At 49.3% G+C, this 26,937-nt stretch overlaps 2 protein-coding genes across 4 annotated transcripts in view; both read right to left on the minus strand.

Annotated features, from left to right (window-relative positions):
* Positions 1–12,555, minus strand: part of LOC122558119 (CD151 antigen) — a 52,307-nt gene extending 39,752 nt beyond the window's left edge. The window contains exons 1-2 of one of the 3 annotated variants that reach the window (XM_087996741.1): positions 12,402–12,555; positions 53–154 (exon numbers count right to left, since the gene is read on the minus strand). In XM_087996741.1, coding sequence (XP_087852867.1) covers positions 53–136 — 84 coding nt within the window. In that variant the 5' untranslated portion in view covers positions 137–154; positions 12,402–12,555. Of the gene's footprint in view, positions 1–52; positions 155–9,981; positions 10,014–10,098; positions 10,119–12,401 lie in introns of those variants that run through there. The other 2 variants (XM_087996739.1, XM_087996742.1) reach the window with 2 other exon arrangements.
* LOC148146993 (uncharacterized) lies at positions 139–6,020 on the minus strand. Its single transcript, XM_087996197.1, has 4 exons — positions 5,884–6,020; positions 1,461–1,716; positions 338–1,413; positions 139–154 (listed from the first exon to the last, which is right to left on the minus strand). Exons 1-4 carry the CDS (start codon positions 6,018–6,020, stop codon positions 139–141), a joined length of 1,485 nt encoding a protein of 494 aa, XP_087852323.1.
* Positions 12,556–26,937: the final 14,382 nt, after the last annotated feature.

Genomic DNA, 26,937 nt, shown 5'->3' on the forward strand with positions numbered 1-26,937 from the left:
CCCATTCCAGCCCCACCCTGCTCAGACCAGGGCCGTAAACTGTCCGACTTACCCAGAAGAAGAAGTTGAAGATGAACAGCAGGTACTTGAGGCAGATGGTGCCACACGTGTCACGTTTCTCAACGTATTCACCCATCGTCAGTTCCTGTTCACTCTGTGGAGAGGGCAAGGGACATCAGCTCACCATGTACACACTCAGGCTTATTCCAAACAGAGAGTACCGGCCCCACCCCCACCCCCACCCTGACCCCGGGCACCGGCCCCACCCCACCCCGGGCACCGGCCCCACCCCCACCCCCACCCTGACCCCGGGCACCGGCCCCACCCCCACCCCCACCCCACCCCGGGCACCGGCCCCACCCCCACCCTGACCCCGGGCACCGGCCCCACACCCACCCCGGGCACAGGCCCGACCCCGACCCCGGGTACAGGCCCCACCCCGACCCCGACCCCGGGTACAGGCCCCACCCCGACCCCGGGTACAGGCCCCACCCCGACCCCGACCCCGGGTACAGGCCTCGCCCCGACCCCGGGTACAGGCCCCACCCCGACCCCGACCCCGGGTACAGGCCCGACCCCGACCCCGGGTACAGGCCCCACCCCGACCCCGACCCCGGGTACAGGCCTCACCCCGACCCCGATCCCGGGTACAGGCCCCACCCCGACCCCGGGTACAGGCCTCACCCCGACCCCGGGTACAGGCCCCACCCCGACCCCGGGTACAGGCCTCACCCCGACCCCGGGTACAGGCCCCACCCCGACCCCGGGTACAGGCCTCACCCCGACCCCGGGTACAGGCCTCACCCCGACCCCGGGTACAGGCCCCACCCCGACCCCGGGTACAGGCCCCACCCCGACCCTGGGCACAGGCCCCACCCCGACCCCGGGTACAGGCCCCACCCCGACCCCGACCCCGGGTACAGGCCCCACCCCGACCCCGGGTACAGGCCCCACCCCGACCCCGGGTACAGGCCCCACCCCGACCCCGACCCCGAGTACAGGCCCCACCCCGACCCCGGGCACAGGCCCCACCCCGACCCCGGGCACAGGCCCCACCCCGACCCCGACCCCGGGTACAGGCCCCACCCCGACCCCGGGCACAGGCCCCACCCCGACCCCGGGCACAGGCCCCACCCCGACCCCGGGTACAGGCCCCACCCCGACCCCGGGCACAGGCCCCACCCCGACCCCGACCCCGGGTACAGGCCCCATCCCGACCCCGGGCACAGGCCCCACCCCGACCCCGGGTACAGGCCCCACCCCGACCCCGGGCACAGGCCCCACCCCGACCCCGGGCACAGGCCCCACCCCGACCCCGGGCACAGGCCCCACCCCGACCCCCGGGTACAGGCCCCACCCCGACCCCGGGTACAGGCCCCACCCCGACCCCCGGGTACAGGCCCCACCCCGACCCTGACCCCGGGCACAGGCCCCACCCCGACCCCGGGCACAGGCCCCACCCCGACCCCGGGTACAGGCCCCATCCCGACCCCGGGCACAGGCCCCACCCCGACCCCGGGCACAGGCCCCACCCCGACCCCGGGCACAGGCCCCACCCCGACCCCGGGTACAAGCCCCACCCCGACCCCCGGGTACAGGCCCCACCCCGACCCCGGGTACAGGCCCCACCCCGACCCCCGGGTACAGGCCCCACCCCGACCCTGACCCCGGGTACAGGCCCCACCCCGACCCCCGGGTACAGGCCCCACCCCGACCCTGACCCCGGGTACAGGCCCCACCCCGACCCCAGGTACCAGCCCCACCCCGACCCCAGGTACGTCCCCACCCCGACCCCGGGTACAGGCCCCACCCCGACCCCGGGTACAGGCCCCACCCCGACCCCGGGCACAGGCCCCACCCCGACCCCAGGTACCAGCCCCACCCCGACCCCAGGTACGTCCCCACCCCGACCCCGGGTACAGGCCCCACCCCGACCCCGGGTACAGGCCCCACCCCGACCCCGGGCACAGGCCCCACCCCGACCCCAGGTACGTCCCCACCCCGACCCCGGGTACAGGCCCCACCCCGACCCCGGTAAAGGCCCTACCCCGACCCCAGGCACAGGCCCCACCCCGACCACGGGTACAGGCCTCACCCCGACCCCGGGTAAGGGCCCCACCCTGACCCCGGGCACCAGCCCCACCCCGACCCCGGGCACCGGCCCCACCCCGACCCCAGGTACCAGCCCCACCCCGACCCCAGGTACGTCCCCACCCCGACCCCAGGTTAGGGCCCCACCCTGACCCCGTGCACCAGCCCCACCACGACACTGGGTAAGGGCCCCATCCCGACCCCGGGTACAGGCCCCACCCGGACCCCGGGCACCAGACCCACCCCAACCCCGGGTAAGGGCTCCATCGTACACGCACGACCCCACTGTGTCACAGGGGTAGATACTCCCTGTCTTGTCCTGTGTACAGTAACTGTGCCCAGGGTCAACTGTCCCTCTCTGACTCCGTCTGTTCAGTGTATCGGTCCCCTGCCCCCTCCCTCTCCTCACATGCCGTCCCCAACTGACTGGGAGCTGTCTGCATTTCTGTGTGGATTTCTCTCAGTTTTGGTGTGTACAGTGAGTGGTTTAGATTACAGCCCGTTGTCATGGTGTTGGGATACACCCTTGAATGAACCCATGATTCAGGATAATGATTGCCTGCTCTCTCACATCAGGGAGTTCTCCAGCCCGGGGTTGCTTGTCAGTCTGTTACGTTAAAATCCTGTTTAACCTCAGCCAACCCTATAGCGCTGTCAGTCTCGTATAAAGCTGCATCGATTACTGTGCTTTCAATACTCACCCTGGCCTCCTCTCGTCTGAGTCTCTAGGGATTCTAAGTTCTCTAGCCTATAAAGTGTGGAAACAGGCTATTTGGCCCAACAAGTCCACACTGGACCTCCGAAGAGTATTTCACCCATACCACTACCCTATTACTCTACATTCCCATGACTAATGCACTTAACCTATAATTTAACATGGCCAATTTGCCCTATCCTGCACATCTTTGGACTGTGGGAGGATACCCACGCAGACACAGACAGTCACCCGAGGCTGGAATCGAACCTGGCGCTGTGAGGCAGGCAGCAGTGCTAACCACTGAGTCACCGTGCCACCCAGCCCATATGGCTGATGTTGTATGGTCACTGCATCAGAGGTCAGATCAGTTTTCCTTCGTATGAATCCAAGGAAAGCAATGGGACCAGTCGGAGTACCAGACCGTGCACTGAGGGCATTCGCTGATCAACTGGCAGAGGTCTTCTCAGACATCTTCAACCTCTCCCTGCAGCAGGCCACTGTCCCTGCCTGTTTCAAGAGGCCAACATCATCCCTGTGCCTAAGAAGACTCACGCAGCATGTCTCAATGACCACCGCCTGGTGGCCCTAACTTCAGTGGTCATGAAGTGCTTTGAAAGGCTGATCATGGCATTAATCAACTCCAGCCTCCCCACTACACATGACCCACTCCAATTTGCCTATCAGACCAACAGGTCCACATCAGATGCCATATCATTTGCCCTTCACTTCTCCCTAGACCATCTTGACACCAAGAACAGCTACATAAGAATCCTGCTCATTGACTACAGTTCAGTCTTTGACACTATTAACCCCTCGAGACTGATTACTAAGCTTAGTGATCTTGGACTAAACCCTATTCTCTGCAACTGAATCCTCAGTTTCCTTACCCACAGGTCATAATCAGTGAAGATTGGGGTCAATATTTCATCGTCACTAACACTCAACACTGGAGCACCTCAGGAGTGTGTATTCAGCCCCCTACTGTACTCACTGTATACCCATGACTGCGTCGCCGAATACCAGACTAATGCCATTTACAAGTTCGCTGATCACACCACTATAGTTGGTCAAATCTCAGTGGCAACAAAACAGACTACAGACGGGAGGTGGAAGACCTGGAAAAATGGTACACTGAGAACAACCTAGCTCTCAATGCCAGCAAAACCAAGGAACTCATTATTGACTTTCGGTGGGATGTTACTCTTGCCCCCCTACACATTAACAGCACAGAGGTGGAACGAGTGGAGAGTATCAAGCCCCTGGGAGTGGTCATCCACAACAAGCTTTCTTGGACTCTTCATGTGGACTCACTGGTTACAAAGGCCCAACAACGTCTTTTCTTCCTCAGACAGCTGAGGAAATTTGGCACGACAGCAAATACCCTTGCCAACTTTTATCGGTGCACCATCGAGAGTATTCTGTCTGATGTATCACTACCTGGTATGGCAACTGTACCAGTCAAGATCAGAGATGGTTACAGAGAGTGGTGAACTCAGCCTGGACAATCACAAAGGCCAACCTCCCATCTATAGACTCCATCTACCAGGCCCGCTGTCAAGGAAAGGCCACCAGCATTCTCAAAGATCCATCCCACCCTGGCAATGTTTTTCTACAACCTCTACCATCGGGGAGAAGGTACCGAAGCCTGAACACATGCACCAGCGGGTCTCAAAACAGTTTCTACCCTGCTGTTGTTAGAATACTCAATGGGCTCACAAACTCTTAACATTCACCTGTATCTGTGTTTTTGTTTTTGCCGCTACTTAACTCTGTGATCTGCCTGTGTTGCCCGCAAAACAAAGCTTTTCACTGTGCCTCGGTACACGTGACAATAATTCCAATTCAAGACAATTCAACATAGCAATCTCTCCTTGGACACTGTCCTGTCGCTTATTATCACAGCCCCCTCTTGCATTACTCTTTGTCAGGGCTGCCTCAGGGTCAGAGTACCTTCTCCTCTGCTGGAGTATTTTATGATGTGTATTACTGATGACAGGAACAGGTAAAACTCTGGCAACTGGATTGTAATGGAAGGCAAACAGGAAGGGTCAGACAGCAAATATTATCGACTTCTTTCTCAATCGTGAAAAGATAGAAACAGCGGAGGTTCAAAAAGGTCTCGTCATCTAAGAACACAAGATTATCCAACGAGAAATCCTTCAAAAACAAAATCACTCAACCAAGATAGGCCGAGAATGCTGGAGAAACTCAGCAGGCCTGGCAGCCTCTGTGCAGAGAGAGAGAGAGATAGCTGAAGAGTCATACAGGATTTGACACACTTGACTGTCTCCCTCTCCACAGATGCTGTCAGACCTGCTGGGAGACTCCAGGTTGTTTCAGATTTCCAGCCTCTGCAGTATCTCAGTCCTAAAGGGTGACCCCTTATCTTTAAGGACCCCTGGCTGCCCCACCATTGGGAACATCCTTCCTGCACCTTACTTGTCTAGTCCTGTTAGAACTTTTATAGGTTTCATTGAGATCTCCCTCTCATTCTTTTCTGTGCCAACTCCAGGCCATCTAGAAGCTGCACACAGGTTGTTTACCCATCAGAGCAGCACACAGGAAGGACTGCCATCTTGCCTCTTACAGATTCAATGCCCAATAATACTGATTCCATCGACCCTCAAATACCAGCAGTAACTCCTCTCCAGTGATCTATCGTTGCCCGCCCACAGCTCTAAGACAAAGGAGCTGTTTTCAGACATCAGACACATTTAAAAAGGTCAACACAGCACAAAAGTCCAGCCTCCGAGAATGGTGCTAGGATTGTGTCCACCACATTGGCTGGAGTCAGGTCCCATCCCACACGCCTGTAACTCCCACTGCCTCGATCTCAGCAGTGGGCACTGGGCCAAGACACAGCTGGTACGCGAACCCAGCACCAGCCACCAGCCACCAGCCAACAACACAAGGGAAGGTTTTCAGAGCGTGAGTAAACAGTGGGCAGCTCCAACACAGAGGCTGTGACACCGAGTGGAGCAGACCCTGCAAAGATACAATCGGAGATGTTAGTGCACAGAAAGAAGCCATTCAGCTCCCCCTCCCCCCAACACCCCCTCCACTGCTCCATGCACCTACCACAATACTGCCATTACCAGCTCCCTCGTTCCTCTCCATCCTTCACACTGCTTCTCCAATAGATCTCCTTTAATGGCTCAGCTATGAACGAGCACTGGGAGAACGTGGACTCTAATAACCCGCTGTACACAAACATTCCCCGGATTTTCGACATCCAAAATATTCAAATCAGGAACCTACAGAAACATCCATTAACCTCCTGAACACTTTCCTAATGTTGAACACTTCCATTAGACATCCCATACTTTCTCCTCTCCAATTCCTCATTTCCGAGGCTTTTAAAATTCATTCACAAGACGTGGATGTCGCTCGCTAGGCCAGAATTTATTGCTCAGCCCTATTTGGGGTTAACAGTCAACCCCATTGCTGTGGGTCTGGAGTCACATGTAGGCCAGACCAGGTAAGGATGGCAGATTGCCTTCCCTGAAGGACATTTGTGAACCAAACAAAAAATGCTGGAGATCGATGATGACGAAGAGTCATCTAGACTCGAAACGCTATCTTGCTCCCTCTCCATGGATGCACCCTGACCCACTGTGATCTCCAGCATTTTTTGTTTTCAGTACAGATTCCAGCATCCGCAATGATTCATCCAACATTATTGAACCAAATGGATTTTTCCAATAATCAAAAACAGTTTCACGATTGACATTAGGTTCTGAATTAGAAATTTCTTTTATTGAATTCAAATTCCACCTTCCGCAGTGATGGGACTTGAACCCACATCCCCAGAACATTACCTGGGTCTCTGGGTTAACATCATTGCTCTCAATGTGGACTTCTGTAGACTGGGGAGACCCCAACACCAACTCACGAAGCGTTTCAGGGAACATCTCTGGGACACACACACCAAACAACTCCACCGCCCTGTGGCTGATCACTTCAACTCCCCCTCCCACTCCCACTCCCACTCCACCAAGGACATCCAAGTCCTGGGCCTCCTCCATCGCCATTTCCAAGCCACTTAACTACTGGAGGGAAGATGCCCCATCTTCCACCTGGGGACCCTCCAACCACACAGCATCAACATCAACTTCACCAGTTTCCCTCTCTCCCCTCTCCCACACCTTATTCCAGATCCAACCTTCCAACTCAGCACTGCCCTCTTGACCTGTCCCACCTGTCAATCTTCCTTCCCGCCTATCCACTCCACCCTCCTCTCCAAACTATCACCATCATCCCCCACCTGCATCCACCTATCGCCTTCCCAGTTACCATCCCCCCAAGCCCCATCCCCACTCTCCTAATTTTCTCCCAGACTCCTGGCCTATTTCAGCCCCTCTCACATTCTGTTTAATGTTCCCTCCTCCACAAAAGAACTCGATGATATCTGGAAAGCTTACTTAATGTCACTCTGTGAAGTTTTAATCATTTTATGCACAGACAAGAAGAGTTTTTTTTTCTATAAAACTTCTTTGACAGGCTGCAGTTGGACTGGGTAAATACAATGACTGCAGATGCTGGAAACCAGATTCTGGATGAGTGGTGCTGGAAGAGCACAGCAGTTCAGGCAGCATCCGAGGAGCAGCTGGGCTAGCCTGTCCCTAGCTGAGGGGGCGAATTGCTGCCTTCTTGAATCACTGCAGTCCACTAACCATTATTAACTGGCTCGGTGAGCCTGAGTGAGTAACTCAACTGAGGGCTGATCCTGTCTCCAAGCAACATCCAATAGGCTGGCAGAGTGGACCAAGCGGTGGCAGCTGGAATACAGGATGGAAAACCGGGAGGTTATGGGAAGAATAGAGATGCAGACAATTTTCTAAACGGTGAAAGGTTTTGGAGATGTGAAGTACAAAGGGAGTTGGGAACCAGAGTTCAAGATTCTCTTTCGGCTAACATGCAAGTTCAGCTGACAGTTAGGAAGGCAACTGTAACGTTAGCATTCATTTCAAGGGGACTAGAATACAAGAGCAGGGATGTATTGCTGAGGCTGTACAAGGCTCTGGTCAGACTGCATTCGGAATATGGTGAGCAGTTTTGGGCCCTGTATCTCAGGAAGGATGTGCTGGCCTTGGAGGGGGTCCAGAGGAAGTTTGACAAGATTGATCCTGAGGATGAAGGGCTTGTCATATGAGGAGCTGTTGAGCACTCTGAGCGTGTACTCCATGGAGTTAGAAAGATGAGGGAGGGGGGAATCTGACTGAAACTTACAGAATACTGAGAGGCCTGGATAGAGTGGACATGGAGATGATGTTTCCACGAGTAGGAGAGCAGAGGACCTGAGGGGCACAGCCTTGATGGGACGGCCCTTTAGAACTGAGATGAGGAGAAAAGTCTGCAGCCAGAGAGTGGGGAATCTGTGGAACTCATTGCCACAGAAGGATGTGGAGGCCACGTCATTGAGTGTATTCAAGACAGACAGATCGGTTCTTGATTTGTAAGGGGATCAAGGCTTGTGGGAGAATAGGGTTGAGAAACATATGAGCCAGGATCGAATAGTGAAGACCTGTTGGGCGAATGGCCTAATTCTGTCCCTCTATCTTATAGTCATGTGTAGTCGGCACATTCACAATGCCCTTAGGGAGGGAATGTCAGGATTCTGACCCAGCAACAGTAAAGGAATGGCGGTATATTTCCAAGGTAGGATGGTGAGTGATTTGGAGGGGAACTTGCAGGGGAGGGTGTTCCCATATATGTGCTGTCCTTGTCCTTCCAGATGGAAATAATGGCAGGTTTTTGGAAGGTGCTGTCAGAGGGTGTTTGGTGAATGTCTGCAGTGTAACTTGTAGATAATACACACTGCAGCGACTGAGTGTCGGTGGTGGAGGGAGTGGATGTGGTGCTTTATCCTGGGTGGTGTCAAACTTCTTAAATGTCTCGAATGGGAGCTGCCCCCATCCAGGGAAGTGGGGAGTATTCCATCACACTCCTGACTTGGGCCTTGTCTAAAGAGAAATTTACACAGATTCCTGACATATACCACAAGCTACATTTTGATAATCTGACAAAGACTATTTAGCTCCACGACACCAGCCTGTGACGCTTTCTCAATCGTTTTCTGTGGGTCTGCTCAACAGCCCTGACTGTTTCTGCTTGTTGGGCTGACCTGACAAATGCTCAAACCAGAACACTCTGTAAAACAGGTTGAAATAACTTGGGAGGAAATCTCTATTTAGCCAGAACACCCTCTGCTCGTTCATTCGCTGATCTGTACAAGATACCAGCTTCCTGGTAAAAGACCCCTATGATAGTGGAAGTGGTCAATTAATTTATAAAATACAGGATGGTGTCTGCATGAGCGCTGACTTAGTGACTACATTAGAGTAGTGCTGGAAAAGCACAGCAGGTCAGGCAGCATCTGAGGAGCAGGCAAATCGACGTTTCGAGCAATAGTCCTTCATCAGGAATTTCCAGCACCACTCTAATCTCCAGCATCAGCAGTCATCACTTTCGCCTTGTTGATTTAGTGACGTTAGACAAACCTTTCGCTAACCTGTGCTGAGAATCCATTGAAAGCTTTAGAAACACTAACAGCCCCCCTCGTCAATTGGTGTGTGAGGCCAATTATAGCTAACCAGCTCATCCTCTTCCTCTCCTTCTGAACTTGGGTACAGCGATTGGATGGAGTGATGGGAACAGGGAGATGGAATCGCAGCACTAGCAGTGAGCTCAGTAACCTCCTCACACACAGTTTGCTATGGAATTAGCCTGTAGTTGTAACTCCTGTTCCCAGGTAAACCTGCCTCAGTGGATGATTAGATTAGATTCCCTACAGTGTGGAAACAGGCCCTTCAGCCCAACAAGTCCACACTGACCCTCTGAAGAGTAACCCACCCCCCTCTGACTAACAACTATGGATAATTTAACTAACCTGCACATCTGTGGGAGGAAACCGGAGCACCCACGCAGACACGGGGAGAATGTGCAGATAGTCTGCCCGAGGCTGGGATCGAACCCGGGTCCCTGGCGCTGTGAGGCAGCAGTGCTAACCACTGACCCACTGTGCTGCCCCTTCATTCAGTCCCTCTTACTGTTGCTCATACCCCCTCGTGCTACTAGGCTGTGCACTGTTCTCCCTCTCTCCCAGTCTCTCTCTGTGCCTGCTACCATTATAGCTCTTGGGATTGTTTCCATGGATTCAAATTCCTGATGCTTTTCTTGTAAAATACTAATACCTGGAGCCACGCAGGGGCAGACTGGCAGCTTCCTCCTCAGTAATCCCCAGGTCCTTGTTTAAACAAGGCCCAGTAGATGTAGCCAGGGCCTCAGGCAGTGTCTCGAGGTGAGATCACCTCCGTTACCACAGGCAGCATACACAATCCAAGATGGCAGCGTGTTTGTGATCACAGCCAGGCAATGCTGAGGGTGAACAATGTCAGGGGTGGGTAGAGGACATCTCACTGAAATCACACTTCCAATACCTGCTCCCAACTTCTCGGCCTACTTGAGAAAGGTAATTGGTTCACAGAATTCTCCGGGCGTCCCTTTAACTGTCTCTCCCAAACACAAAGCCATTCCAAGCATTCCAGCCATCCCGGAGCGAGAGGGAGGGATTGTATCAGTGAGGAGTGGTGTGTCTGTGCCTCGCTCACTCTCTCTCTCTCCAGCTTTCAGATGGTGCAGTATTTATTGGACAGAGCAGAGGACAATGTAAACTCTCCCACAGTGAGCCCCTCGGCAAGGGGCTGTTTTAAGCAGCTGACTCTCCCCTTCCCAAAGGGTGGAGAGAGTGACTGTGCAGCCTGAGATACTGTATCCAGTCACAACAGGTCAGTGTGGTTAATATAAGGTCAAGTTCAGATATGATTGGTGCTGGGGATAGAGATTTACAGCATACACCACTGACTGCAGCTCTCATACAATTAGGCATTCAAACAGGAGGATTGAGAGCAGACTGCAGGACGTGAGGGGAATTATAACACATTCTGATCGATTGCATACTGTGTTGTTACACACAAACTCCCCCTCCTCAGTAACCCAGATATTGGCTTAACCCATCAACTCTCCTAACTGGATGTTCCCAGAGTGTGAAAAGACCAACACAAGTTATCGTCCAGTTCTGACATCAATTCTCAAGAATCTCCCTAACCCTACAAACTGAATATGATCTCCGTTCACCAATCTATCCACGTAACGTCTTCATTTCAAGGATCTGTGTTCTATTCTTTGATTGTCCAGCATGTGTCATGATCCACCAAAGAAAATCCAACAAAAACACTGCGCACAGCTCACAGAACTTCACTGCAAAAACAAGCATTTATCAGGGGAAGGCTTCAACATTCACTGCGATCGCTGAACTTGCAATGTTTCTACCCCAAAGGCCACAAACACACAGGCACCTTACTCCAGTTCAGGGCCTTATCCAATAAGGCCCGCACAGTTTCTTTAGAGACTGTTTGTGAACACCAGCAGCTGTCATCAGTCTGCACAGTGCACAGAACCAAGTCTGAAAGCCCCACCTGCTGAATCAACAACTCTCCAGTTAGGACAACAGTAAATACCTGGAGCAGAGGTCAGACAGATAACAAAGGAGTACAGGCAAGGAACTTCAACCACCTCATCCAGCCACACTAACTCCCTCTGCACCTCCCCCCATCAAAACCTCCCAGGACAGGGACAACACGGGGTTAGACACAGAGTAAAGCTCCCTGTACACTGTCCCCATCAAAAGCTCTCACCACAGTGACAGCATGGGGTTAGACACAGAGTAAAGCTCTCTCTACACTGTCCCTGACAGGATAGGGACAGCGTGGTGTTAAATACAGTGGAAAGCTTTCTCGACGCTGTTACCAACAAACTCCCAGGACATGGACTGCAAGGGGTTAGATACAGAGTAAGGCTCTCTCTACACTTCCCAATCTGCCTGATTTCCACTCTTGTAAGTACCCTGTTCCCCCTTTTGTCAATCTGATATTCAATGCAGCAATTAGATTTGAGGGAGCTGGTGTGGGGTGGGGGGATGAGGTCAGAATTTCCCAGGACTGAATGCTGGGGAAGTGTGGTTTGATCGATATCTTAGACAGGCTGAATGCCGGATTATCAGCACAGTAACTGGCTTGTTATCTTCACCAACGTATTTTCCAGTTTTAATATCCCAGGAAGTGTGCACACTCATACTGTTTGGAATATTGGACTTTATCTTCACAGTCAGGCATAACAGCCCTATGTACTGTCTCAGTGTTCCTGTCCACATTACACTAACAACGAGACAAAGCCCACTTTAATACACAAGGTCTGACTGAAACAGCCTCTTTGGAGACTGGGAAAGCACTCCAGCAGTTTGTTCACGGGTGGCTCTGATTCAGTGACCCAGAATAACTACAAGCAGACAGCTGTCTTACCCAGAAATAGGCAATCATGGATAACAGGGACTGCCATTTTTATACAGCAGGATCCCACACCCAGTAATGAGTGGGTCCAGAGACTCCCAGGCTTTAAGAGAACAGGATCCCAGATGCAGTTATAACCAGGTACACAGGCACTCCTCTGGTTTCCCAGAGCAGGATCACACCTCCCCCTTGGCTGGGGGAGTTTACTCTGAGCTTTGCGGAGTTTGCCCTCCCTCTTCCCCACCAGCTGTGCCCCAGGCTCTTACCCCGTGCTGTAGGCTCGGCTCTGCTCGGCTCACTCTCTCCCTGTGTGTGTGTCCCTGGCTCCGGGGCCGCTCGCCGACTGACTCGCTCGGATTGCACTCGCGAAAAATGACAAGGGATCGACAAGGCCGCCCCTCCTCAAACTAACCCCACCCTCAAACCCAGAGAAACACAGCAGCAATGTCAGGCTGACCCAGGGACACACACACACAGAGCACAGGGCAATACTGCATTCACCTAGCACCCAGAGAAACCCAGCAGCAATGTCAGGCTGACCCCCCTAGACACACACACACAGGGCAATACTGCATTCACCTAGCACCCAGAGAAACCCAGCAGCAATGTCAGGCTGACCCCCCTAGACACACACACACAGGGCAATACTGCATTCACCTAGCACCCAGAGAAACCCAGCAGCAATGTCAGGCTGACCCCCCTAGACACACAGAGCACAGGGCAATACTGCATTCACCTAGCACCCAGAGAAACCCAGCAGCAATGTCAGGCTGACCCCCCTAGACACACACACACAGAGCACAGGGCAATACTGCATTCACCTAGCACCCAGAGAAACACCAGCAATGTCAGGCTGACCCCCCCAGACACACACACACACAGAGCACAGGGCAATACTGCATTCACCTAGCACCCAGAGAAACACCAGCAATGTCAGGCTGACCCAGGGACACACACTGGACAGAGAGAGAGAGAGGGCACAGGGCAATACTGATGGTATTGCATTCACCTAGCACCCAGAGAAACACAGCAATGTCAGGCCAACTCCCTGGACACACACTGTACAGAGAGAGAGAGAGAGGGCACAGGGCAATACTGATGTAACTGCATTCACCTAGCACCCAGAGAAACACCAGCAATGTCAGGCTGACCCAGGGACACACACTGTAGACAGAGAGGGCACAGGGCAATACTGATGGAACTGCATTCACCTAGCACCCAGAGAAACACCAGCAATGTCAGGCTGACCCAGGGACACACACTGGACACAGAGAGAGAGAGAGAGGACACAGGGCAATACTGCTGTAACTGCATTCACCTAGCACCCAGAGAAACACCAGCAATGTCAAGCTGACCCAGGGACACACACTGTTCACAGAGAGAGAGAGAGCATCGGGCAATACTGATGGAAGTGCATTCACCTAGCACCCAGAGAAACACAGCAATGTCAGGCCAAGCCCCTGGACACACACTGGACACAGAGAGAGAGAGCACAGGGCAATACTGATGGAACTGCATTCACCTAACACCCAGAGAAACACAGCAATGTCAGACTGACCCAGGGACACACACTGTATACACACAGAGAGAGCACAGGGTAATATTGATTGAACTGCATTCACCTAGCACCCAGAGAAACACATCAATGTCAGACTGACCCAGGGGCACACACTGTACACAGAGAGAGAGAAAGAGAGAGAGAGCACAGGGCAATACTGATGTAACTGCATTCACCTAGCACCCAGAGAAACACAGCAATGTCAGGCCAGCACCAGGACACGTCATCAATATACACAGAAAGACCACAAGGCAATACTAATGTAATCGCATTCATCTAGCACCTGGTTGACACACACAAAGAGACCACAGGGCAATACTAATGTGACTGCATTCATCTAGCACCCAGAGAAACATAGCAATGTCAGGCTCACACAGGGACACAGACTGTATACACGCAGAGAGAGCACAGGGCATAATTAATGTAACTGTATTAATCTAGCACCTAGTGAAACCAAGCAGGCCAGAACCCCCCCCCCCCCCCCCCCCCACTCCACCCCCACCAAGACACCTAGTGAATACACAGAGAGAGATCACAGTGAAAAACATGCACATAATCTGGTTTATTAGTGTATTTTATGGTAGGAAGTCAGCCCCTCCCTGTGTTTGCCCTCTGAAAGGACCCAGCAATACAGCCAGGTGCCACAGAAATACCCACAATCCTCTGGACAGAGGACACCCCACAGAGCCCTCCAAACTGACATTGTGAGGGATGGACCCTGTGCCAGAATTAGCAAAGCTGTCTCACAGGCTAGTCAAGTAACAGCTGGACATAGCCATACTCGTGGGATTCTATTGTTCCATACCCCACTGTTACCCTTATTGTTTGTGATTAATATATAACGATACTGATGAGAAGGTGGGGATATAATGGTACATAATTTTGTAGATAACACAAAGACTGGCTGGATGGTTAACAGTGAGGAGGATGGTGTTAGATTACAGGAGGATATAGAGTCTTAGAGATGTACAGCATAGAAACAGACCCTTCTGTCCAACTCATCCATGCTGACCAGATATCCCAAACTAATCTATTCCCATCTGCCAGCATTTGGCCCATATCCCTCTAAACCCTTCCTATTCATAGACCCATCCAGATGCCTTTTAAATGTTGTGGCTTGGAGATGCCGGTGTTGGACTGGAGTGTACAAAGTTAAAAATCACACAACACCAGGTTATAGTCCAACAGGTTTAATTGGAAGCACACTAGCTTTCGGAGCGACGCTCCTTCATCAGCTGATAGTGGAGGGCTCAATCCTAACACAGAATTTATAGCAAAAATTTACAGTGTGATGTAACTGAAATTATACATTGAAAAATTGATTGTCTGCTAAGCCTTTCATCTGTTAGAATACAGTGATAGTTTCACTTCTTTCGTGTGTAAATCACAAAACCCTTTTTTTTAAAGTTGCATTCTCGGGTTAGCTGTTAACAATGGTGATAACTAGACAATATGTTGAAGGTGTTGGCCCCCTGTGTTCTCTGTCTATGCCATGACGTTTAGATTGATTCCAATCTAAAAAGTGAGATAACAGAGTTTTACATGAATTTATAGCTCAAACCCTCCAACCCTGGCAACATAGAATCATAGAGATGTACAGCACGGAAACACACCCTTCGGTCCAACCCGTCCATGCTGACCAGATATCCCAACCCAATCTAGTCCCACCTGCCAGCACCCAGCCCATATCCCTCCAACCCCTTCCTATTCATATACCCATCCAAATGTCTCTTAAATGTTGCAATTGTACCAGCCTCCACCACTTCCTCTGGCAGCTCATTCCATACACGTACCACTCTCTGCGTGAAAAAGTTGCCCCTTAGGTCTCTTTTATATCTTTCCCCTCTCCCCCTAAACCTCTGCCCTCTAGTTCTGGACTCCCCCACCCCAGGAAACATCTTTGTAAATCTTTTCTATAAATGGGTTGGTCAATGGGGAAGATCAGAGGCAGATAGCATTGAATCCCGATAGGTGTGAGGTGATGCACTTTGAAAGACAGAACAAGACAAGGGAGTACTCAATGAATGACTGGACACTAGGAAGCTCAGAGAAACAGAGGAATTATGGGCCGCTTGTCCACAAATCCCTAAAAGTGGCAGGACAGGTTAATACAGGAGTTAAGAGGTGTATGGGACACTTGCCATTATCAGTGGAAGCTTAGATTTTAAGAGCAGGGAGGTAACGTTGGAGCTGTACAGAGCGTTAGTTAGGCCACAGCTTGAGTACTATGTGCAGTTCTGGTCTCTGCACTATAGGAAGGATGTGATTACACTGGAGGGTGGGCAAAGGTGATTCACCAGGATGTTGCCTTAGATGGATCAGTTTAGCTATGAAGAGAGGCTGGATAAACTTAGGCTGTTTTCTTTGGAACACAGGAAGTTAAAGGGAGACCTAATTGAAGTGTATAAGATTATGACGGGCAAAGACAGGGTGAATTAAAAAGCAGCTGGGTGCCCTTAGTCAATAGGTCAATAACAAGAGGGTGTAATTTTAAAGTGAAAGGCAGGAGTTTTAGATGGGATTTGAGATAAAAGCTTGATTCCCCCAGAGAATGGGGTAGGCCTGGACTTCCCTGTCTCGGAGAGGAGTTGAAAGTAGACAGGCAGGAGGCTGGAAGAAGACAGCAGTCCAGGCCTCATCAGGAAGTGGAGAAATCGACATTTTGCGTTTAACCCTTCTTCAAGACTGAAACAGCAAACCTCAGCACTTTTAAAAAGGACTTGGATGAGCATTTGAAATGTCAGAGTGTTCAAGGCTGCGGGCCTATTGTGGGAAAGTGGGCAGCTTGTAGATAGGTAGGCACAGACTCAATGTGCACTTCTGTGCCATATAACTTTACGACCCTGCCTGAATCTGGTAGAAGTGTGTAGCCCAGTGGTGTGCAGTCAGGAAGGCATTGGCATATTTTACAAGTGTGGCGGACATAGAGAAACACTTTAGAGCCATGTATGTGTTTTGGAAATGTTGTCACTGTTGTAAGAAGAACAACAGACAGTTTGTATGCAACAACATCCTCCCAGAAGCTGTGTGACAGTATAGGAACAAAGGAACAGGAGGAGGCCATTCAGCCCCTTGAGCCCATTCCATCATTCAATGAGATCATGGCTGATCTCTAACCTGGAACCATAGATATGCCTTTGGCCCATGTCCTTTTCCTTAAAAAAAATTGTCAATCCCTGATTTAAAATAAAATGTTAGGTTTTATCTTACAATAAAATTAACAACCGATCCAGCATCTACTGCAGTCTGGAAGAGATTTCCATTTATACGTAGAAGTAACTGCTAACATCTCTCCTGCACTGTTTCACCTTAATTCTCAGACTATGTCCCCTGGTCCTAGAATCCCCAATCAAAGGACAGAATTTATCTTTATTTACTCTGTCTTTTTTCTGTTAGTACCTTGAAGATTTCAATCAGATCACCCCTTATCCTTCTAAACTTTAGAGAAAACAGGCCTAATTTGTATAATCTGTCTTCATAACATAACCTCAGGCATCATTCTTATCCACCTATGTTGTACTCCTTCCAAGGCCAATATGCCCCCCCTAAGATATGTTGCTCATGTCTGCTCACAAGTGGGGTCTAACCAGGGTTTTAATAACTGCAGCATAACATCAGCATCCTCGTACTCCAGTCCTCGAGGCATAAAGGCCAGCATTGCCTTTAGCTTTCTTGGCAGAACGGATTAGGGAGAACACAAAGGCGTTTTACACGTATGTGAGGAATAAGAGAATGGTCAAAGAAAGAGTAGGGCTGATCAGGGATAGCATAGGGAACTTGTGTATGGAGTCTGAGGAGGGAGGGGAAGCCCTAAATGAGTTTTTTGCTTCTCTCTTTACGAAAGAAACAAACTTTGTAGTGAATGAAACCTTTGAAGAGCAGGTGTGCATGCTGGAATGGATAGAGATAGAGGAAGCTGATGTGCTGAAAATTTTGTCAAACATTAAGATTGACAAGTCGCCAGGCCCGACCAGATTTGTCCTCAGCTGCTTTGAGAAACGAGAAATGCAATTGCTCCCCCACTTGTGAAGATCTTTGCATCCTTGCTCTCCACTGGAGTCGTACCTGAGGACTGGAGGGGGGCAAATGTAATTCCTCTCTTCAAGAAAGGAAATAGGGAAATCCCCGGCAATTACAGACCAGTAAGTCTCACGTCAGTCATCTGCAAGGTGTTAGAAAGGATTCTGAGGGATAGGATTTATGATCATCAGGAAGAGCATGGCTTGATTAAATGCAGTCAACACGGCTTTGTGAGGGTCAGGTCATGCCTCACAAACCTTATCAAGTTCTTTGAGGATGTGACTAGAAAAGTTGATGAGGGTCGAGCTGTGGATGTGGTGTATATGGACTTCAGCAAGGCATTTGATAAGGTTCCCATGATAGGCTCATTCAGAAGGTCAGGATGAATGGGATTCAGGGGAACATAGCTGTCTGGATACAGAATTGGCTGGCCAACAGAAGACAGCGAAGGAAAATATTCTGCCTGGAAGTCAGTGGTGAGTGGTGTTCCACAGGGCTCTGTCCTTGGGCCTCTACTGTTTGTAATTTTTATTAATGACTTGGATGAGGGGATTGAAGGATGGGTCAGCAAGTTTGCAGACGACACAAAAGTTGGAGGTTTCGTTGACAGTATAGAGGGCTTTTGTAGGCTGCAGCAGGACATTGACAGGATGCAGAGATGGGCTGAGAGGTGGCAGATGGAGTTCAACCTGGATAATTGCGAGGTGATGCATTTTGGAAGGTCGAATTTGAAAGCTGAGTACAGGATTAAGGATAATATTCTTGGCAGTATGGAGGAACAGAGGGATCTTGGGGTGCAGGTACATAGAACCCTTAAAATGGCCACCCAAGTGGACAGGGTTGTTAAGAAAGCATATGATGTTTTGGCTTTCATTAACAGGGGTATTGAGTTTAAGAGTCGTGAGATCTTGTTGCAGCTCTATAAAACTTTGGTTAGACCGCACTTGGAATACTGTGTCCAGTTCTGGTCGCCCTATTATAGGAAAGATGTGGATGCTTTGGAGAGGGTTCAGAGGAGGTTTACCAGGATGCTGCCTGGACTAGAGGGCTTATCTTATGAAGAGAGGTTGACTGAGCTCGGATTTTTTTCATTGGAGGAAAGGAGGAGAAGAGGGGACCTAATTGAGGTATACAAGATAATGAGAGGCATAGATAGAGTCGATAGCCAGAGACTATTTCCCAGGGCAGAAATGACTAACACGAGGGGTCATAGTTTTAAGCTGGTTGGAGGAAAATATGGAGGGGATGTCAGAGGCGGGTTCTTTACACAGAGAGTTGTGAGAGCATGGAATGCGTTGCCAGCAGCAGTAGTGGAAGCAAGGTCATTGGGGACATTTAAGAGACTCCTGGACATGCATATGGTCACAGAAATTTGAGGGTGCATACATGAGGATCAGTGGTCAGCACAACATCGTGGGCTGAAGGGCCTGTTCTGTCCTGTACTGTTCCATGTTCTCTATTCTATTATTGTCTGTACCTGTTTATGACATTGTACAGACCTACACACCTGAACCCCCAAGTCTCTTTGGACAACCGTTGTATTTAACTTCATATCTTCTAGAAAGTACCCTCATCTATCCTTTCTCAGTCCACAATGCATAATTGCTTATACTGAACTCCATCTGCCGCAGTTTTGCCCATTCACCCGGTCTATCAATATTCCTTTGTAATGTTATGTGACCATCTACACTCTCTACAATGTCACCGAACTTTCTCTCATCAGCGAATTTGGATATATACATTTCGATACCATTATCCAAGGTGTTGTTAAATAATGTGATTAATTGAAGCTGGAGCACAGATCCTTGTGGGACACCACTGTCAGATCCTTCCCGTTGGAGTTACCTATCCATTAGCTCTACTTTCTGTCACATCTCACTGAATTTCCCAGCTTGTAAATAATTTGCCCTCAACCCCATGGACGTCTACCTCAAATAACAGTGTCCCATTGGGATTTCATCAAATGACTTCTGGAAGTCCATATAAACAACATCTATAGACATTCCCCTGTCCACTACCTTGGTCACCTTGACTGGGGGAAGGGAGGGGAGGGGGAGGTAAATGTTATTCAGGACACTAGAGAGAGCTCCTCGGATCTACAGTGCCATGGGATCATTTCTATCCACCCAAGCAGACAAATAAATTCTTAGTTTACCATCTTATCTGAAGGACAGTATCTCCAACAGTGCAGCCCTCCCTCAGTACTGATTACCACCACCCACTGCCCCATCCCGTTCCCCCTCAGCTCCGTGTTGAACACCAGTGGATGAAGCACCGAGGGTCACAAGGACGCAAAATATATTCTGAATTTCAATGTGCACCAGCAAGAGTGACTCGGCAGCAGGACTACTGACCGGGCTGGTCAGGTCCTAAAGGACATAACTACTGGACTGGGTCTGCGGGAACCAACAAGAGGGAAAAACATATTTGACCTCATCCTTACCAAACTACCATGACAGTATCGGTAAGAGTGACCACCACACAGTCCTTGTGACAAACTCCTAGTTTACAGATACCCTCCATCATGTTATCATAGTCATAGAGCCACCAGGGTGCTGCAAGGAGGCCATTTGGTCTACCAAGTCTATGCTAGCTCTTTGTAGAGCAATCCAGTCAGTCAGTTCCCTGTAGTTCAGTGCATTGATTTTCCTCTGACCCATCCCATTTACTTTTGTAATCATTCCCGGTTCTCCCTCCCACTCCCCCCATCAAGGCAGCAAGTCCCAGCGTCGTTGACATTCCCTGTCTAAGGAGATTCTTTCTTCTCCAGACAAATGGAAGACACTTGTCAGTGGGCATGGTCTGTTGATCCAGACTATCTGCAGGGACACTGGAGAAGCAAGCAGGAACAGAAAGCACAGCAGTACATGAAGAGGACCCTGAGAAAACAGAGGCAAGGGATTCCTGCACAGTCCAAGTCTACTGCCTTGCTCTGCAGCAAATGTGACAGAGTCATAGACTCCTACAGCATGGAAACAGACCCTTCGGTCCAACTCATCCATGCTGACCACACACCCTAAACTAATCTAGTCCCATTTGCCAGCACTTGGCCCATATCCTTGTAAACCCTTCCTATTCACATACCCATCCAGATGCATTTTAAATATTATAATTGTACTAGCCTCCGCCATTTCCTCTGGCAACTCATTCCATACGTGCCCCACCCTCTGTGCAAAAACGTTGTCCTCTAGGGCCCTTTTAAATCTTTCCTGTCTCACCTTAAACTTATGCCGTCTAGATTTGGACTTCCCTGCCCTGGGGAAAGAACCGTGGCTTTTCACCCTATCCCAGCCCCTCACGATTTCACAGACCTCTACAAGGTCACCCCTCGGCCTCTGACACTCCAGGGTAAAACAAGCCCAGCTTGGCGGACTCTGTCCCATTCTCAGTTCCGCATGTTGACAGATTTAAACTGTTAGACTTTTGGGAAATTTTCCAGATTATTACTCACCACCCAAGAATTTCTGACTATTGTTTTCCCGTGTCTAGAACCAACTGGGTGCGGATATTAGTTAACAGGTTAGGGGAGGTGACACAGGAGGGAGGAGGCAAGGACTGTGGATTGTAATGTGATAGAAATGACAGAGGAATTGTCTCTATCGGTGGTTGTGTTTTGAGGAGGAGCAGAACAAGAGAAAGGACTTTCTCTGTCTGTGCAAACAACAGGGCCATGTTTCAGCATGCAGTGTGTGGGGTTGGAGAATGCCTGTGTATGATTGGGTCTGGCTGGAATGCACAGGCCGTGGGAGAGAGATGCAGGCAGTGTTATTATGAGCCTAGCACAGATTGAAATGCAATCTGTGAGAGGACCACTATTGTCCTTCAGCCAGAGCAGGCTGAAGCCAGAATACATCTCCCAGCGAAAAGGCCAAGGGAGAGGTAAGAAAGAGAGAGAAGGAGTGGGAGAAGAGGGAAGGAAAAGGGAGAAAGCGAATGGAGACAGAAGGGAGAGGGGAAGAGAGAGCGATAGAGAGAGAGAGAGAGACAAGATAAAAAAGTAGAGCAGGAAAAGTCTGGGAAGTGAGGGAGGAGGAGGGAGATTGGGAGGAAGCCAGAGGGAGCAAAACCAGGGGAGATGGGAAGAAGGTGAGAGCAGGAGGGGAAAAAGAGGGAGAGATAGGAGTGAGCAAGGGAAAAAAAAGCAAATGGAACGTAAATATATATTGTTTTACAGTAAATGACAGAACCTTTAGTAGCATCCAGGCATACAGGTCCACAGTTCCATGAAAATAGCAAAACAAATGGATAAAGTGGCCAAGGAGGCAGATGGCATCAGTCAGGGCTTAGAGTATAAAAATGGCAAATCATGTTGCAGCTGTATAGAGCTTTAGTTGGGCCACATTCAGAATATTGTGTACAGTTCTGGTCACTACAGAAGAATGTGGAGACTTTGGATAAGATGAAATAACTACAGTAACTTATCAGTCAAGAAAATGTGTTAGGGAAACTACTGGGACTAAAGGCTGATAAGTCCCCTGGACCTGATGGGATACATCTGAGGATATTAAAATAAGTAGCTATGGGGATAGTGGATGCACTGGTTGCAATCTTCCAGAAATCCATTAATTCTGGAAAAGTCCCAGAGAATTGGAAAACTGCTAATTCAAGTACCCTTATTCAAAAAGGGAGCGGGACAGAAAACGTCCCACAAAGGCTAGTTTGCTTAACACCTGTTGTTGAGAAAATGTTAGGGTCTATTGTAAAGGAAGTAATAGCAGAGCATTTAGAAATCTATAATATGATTTAGCAGAGTCAGCATGACTTCACACAGGGAACATCATTCCAGTCAAATTTATTACAGTTCTCCCAGAAAGTAACAAACAGGATAGAGAAAGGGGAAGCAGTAGAAATAATATATTTGGATAAGATAAAGCCATTGGCTAAAATACCATATTTAGATGATGCATTAAGATCTCATCGGGTTGGTGGTGGTAGATCAGCATGAATAGATGATTGGCTAACTAATAATGGAGTTGGGATAAGGAAGACATTTTTAAGGATGGGAACCAGTGGAGTGTTACAGGGATGAGTGTTGGGATCACAATTATTTACAATATATCTTAATAACCTGGATGAGGAAAGTGTAGCCAAGTTTGTGGATGATGCATAAGTAGGTGGGAAGGCAAGTGGTGAGGATGGCACATAGACTCTGCAGAGGGATAGAGAGAGGGTAAGTGAATGGGCAAAGACTTGGCCGATGGAGTGTGGGAAAATGTGAAGAAATGCCCTTTGGCAGGAAGCTTAGAGGAGAGTGCTATTTTTTAAATGGGGAAAGACTGCAGAAAGCTACAGCACATTGGGATTTGGGAATCTCTCCAAGTTCAGCAGGAGAATAGGGAAGGTAACTGGAATGTTGGCCAGTATCTCAAAGAGAACGGAGAATAAATACAGGAAGGTGATGCTAAAACGATATGAGGCACAAGCCAGACCACAGCTGAAGTATGCTGTGAACAGGTTTGTTCACGTTATCCAAGGAAAGATAGACTGGGAATGGAGACAGTACAGAGAAGGTTCACTTGGCTGATAAGGGACTGTCTTATCAGGAGAGGTTGAGTAGGTTGGGCCAGTACCCATTGGAATTGAGAAAAATGATGTATTGAAACAGACCAGATTCTTCGGGGGATTTGACAGGGGAGATGTGGAGAGGTTGTTTCCCTTTGTCGGAGAGTCTACGACCAGAGGGAATAATCCCAGAATAAAGGGTCACACATTGAGGACAGAGATAAGGAGGGATTTCTTCTCTCAGAACAGAAAGAATCTGTGGAAATCTTTACCATTAGAGAGCTGTCGAGGCTGGGCCGTTAACTATAATCAAAGCTGAGAGAGAACGATTTTTAATTGGGAAAGGGAATGGAGAGTTATGGGGAAAAAGTGGAGTTGAGGATTATCAGATTGGTCATGACCTCATTGAATGGCAGAGCAGATTTGATGGGCTGAATGGCCTGTTCCTGCTCATGGCCTGAAGCTATGAGGGAATTTTGATGTGAGTGGCTCTGTTAAGTTGCGGTGATGATCATGGTGCTTGCTTGATGGGGTGTTATTCTGTTCCCATGTTCTCGAGCTCCTGTGACAAAAATACTGCTGCTGATCAGGAGATTGTCCTGCACGCTGCACACTGGGAAAGTGCTGGTGATTTAATCTGTCCCAGTGTTCTCTGTTCACTGATTGGATGCCTGAAACTGAAAGCTGGGGCGATGTTACAAAGAGATAGTTGTTTGCTGATTAAATGAGCTGATGACAGGTCTCGTCCCCCTTAGCTCCAGCACCACCTTGCTCTGCTCTGTCTGTTCCTCTAAGTTTCAGTGATTAAACAAACACTCCCCTGACTGGAGATATCTCCGCTACCCACCATTCCAGTGTGTGTCAGTCTGTCAAGTACAAAGTCACTTCTTCAGATATCACAATGGTGGGTTTTATTGATGTTCTCATCATCTTTCCAGTGAGCAAATTACATTGTAATGGAGAGAGAGAGAGATTAGAGTGACTGAGAGAGAAATAGAGTGAGAGAGAGAGAGAAACAGAGACAGAGACAGAGGAAGGTGCAGATAAAAACAGAGAGTCAGAGAGAGAGAGAGAGAGAGAGACAGAGATAACAAAACACTGAAGGACAGAATGAAAGACGCAGAGAGGCAAAGAAACAGAGAGAAGGAAAGAGATATGGAGGGCAAGTATGATACACCTCGTGAGGCACAAAGAGAGGTAGGGAGACCATAGAGAGACAAACAAGGAAAGAGTGGTGCGGGAATTATTTATAATTTTAAATAGGACATTATCTTCAGAAGAAGGAATTAACTGAGAAGCAACAGGAATAAGTGAAAGTCAGGGTGAATATAATAAAGGAACATTTGTAAGTAAAGTAGGGTAAGGGAAGTGCAAATAGTGTAAGGGAAGTAATGTAATGGTATTTTTACACTAACATTATTATATTCTCTGAGAGAAGAGAGTTACTCAGGGGCTTGAAGGAAGTCATGGCAGCCGTAGTACACTCCTACTGCACTAGGTGACAAATCATGGAAGCTTTAGTTGTCTTGGTAACCATGTGGGCAGGAAGTGTGTCTAGATGCAGCTCCATTTCCGAGATGGAGCTGTGGGCGAGTTCACTGTGAAGTATACGTGACATTGACTATGATGTGGATAGCACGTTCAATGAGGTGGTCACACTGCGGGTGAAGACTGAACAGGCGGTAAGTGCATGGGTGAGCTCCAGCTAGAGTAAAGGAAGACAGATAGAGCAGGAGACCCCTGCAGCCACCCCAATTTCAAACAGATAAATCCTTTGGGATACCGTTGGAGGAGATGACTGTGCAGGGCAAAGCAATGGCAGCCAGTCCCACAGAGTGGGCCAGCTGCATTAAACAGGAATGTGGGTTGGGGGCACAAATTAAGGCAAAGGCGAATAATGGCATCGCCAGCATTGAAACATGGTGGAGAGAGGGGCAGGACTGGGAGCTCAGGATACAGCATCTTCAGGTGTGACAGGGAAGGAGGTAAAAGAAGAAGGGGTGTTCTAAAATTAATCAGGGAATCAGTCTTAGCAGTGCAGAGAGATGACATCTTAGATAGCTCCTCAACTGAAGCCTTATGGGTAGAACTTAAAAACGAAAGAGGAACTATCACATTGCTGGCAGTGGACTGCAGGCTCTCTGTTTAAGAGAAAAACAGGTGTGTGTTTGTAGGCAAATTTCAGAGAAGTGTATAAGTTACAGAGTAAAGATTGCAGGGGATTTTGAATTCCCCAACACTATCCGAAGTAGCCACAGTGTGAAGGGTTTGGAGGGAGCTGAATTCTTCAAATGAATTGAGGACAATTTTTCAAGCTGGTGTGTAGAAGGCCTGTAAGGGATGGGCTGTTCTGGGCTTAATGAAGCTGGGCAAGTGGTTGACGTGTCAGTGGGAGAGCATCTTGCAACCAGCGATCATAACTGTGTCAGATTCAAGATTGTTGTGGAAAGGGGCAAGGATGGGCCTGAAATCAAAGCTCTCAACTTGGGGAAGGCTGGTTTTAATAAAATCAGAAATGATCTCGCCAGAGTGGGCAGGGAGGCAGATGCTTTCAGGTAAATTTGCCTCGGAACGATGGGGTGCATTCAAGGAGGAAATATGGAGAGTATGGGGCCAACGTTTTCCAATCAAGAGAAAGGGCAGAACCACCAAATCCTGTGAACCATGGACATCAAAGGATATCCAGACAAGGTTAAGAGAAAAAGGGAGACTGGTGGCAGATACAGGTGACTCTATACTGCAGAACTTAAAAGGGGAATTAGGTGGTGCTAAAAGAGGATATGAAAGGATACTGGCAAGTGAAAAAACAGTTATTTAACAATTAATGATAACGTGGGAAAGAGTAGATGTATTTAAGGATCATAGTGGTAAGTTGTCTTTGGAGCCAGAAGAGATAGATTGGCTTCTAAATGACAACTTTGGGTCAATGTTCACTAGATGAGAGAGATAATATGTGTACAGAAATCGGGGAGAAGGTCCGTGATAAAATCAAAGAAATTAGCATAGTCAGAAGGGAGGTTCTGAGTGGTCTGTCAGCCTTAAAAGCGGGTCAATCTCCAGGGCCAGATGAAATGCATCTTTGACTGAGGCAAGGGTGCAATTAGCAGGGGCTCTGTCAGAGAATTGTCCAATTACAAATCGAGACTACATATGGATCTTGTGAAATTGATGAACACAATATTGTGGAGAGGAGAAATTGACCGGACTGATACAAAACAGACGCTTTGCACAGTTAAGTTAAGAATTCTCCTCCCCGAGCAGTAGGTACAGTCAGTTTCACAGGGTTACAGCACCGTCACATTAATTACAAGACAATGCATTTTTGATTATTGTTAATAGGAAACAATTGCTTGTCCGGCTGTATCCATCGTTAACAATTGTAACAGGAGGTTTAGCCAATCTGCAGAAATGGATTCTAATGGCCAGCATCTTGGCTTCAATAGATGCCTAGGGTAGTGTTCATTCTTGTCAGGTATCTTGGTGCCACCTAGTCTATGTGGGCTTTGTGGGGATTGAGAACCTGGGGAGATAGGGAATGCCCTCGGGGTATCAGCAGCAGAGATACTCTTGTGAGATAGGAAAACCAGTTAGCAGATCATCCAGGTAGTGTATTCCTTCAGTCATGGAACCTGCTTAGGTGATGTCTCATTTCACTTTTAGTTCCTGAGCTGAGTGTGGTCAAGTTGCCAGTGGCATTATGGTTAGGCTCTCGTTGGCTAAAA

Source organism: Chiloscyllium plagiosum, unplaced genomic scaffold (assembly GCF_037043375.1).
Source record: "Chiloscyllium plagiosum isolate Xiang-an unplaced genomic scaffold, Cpla_swu_hap1 HiC_scaffold_18, whole genome shotgun sequence".
Taxonomy (NCBI): Eukaryota; Metazoa; Chordata; class Chondrichthyes; order Orectolobiformes; family Hemiscylliidae; genus Chiloscyllium; species Chiloscyllium plagiosum.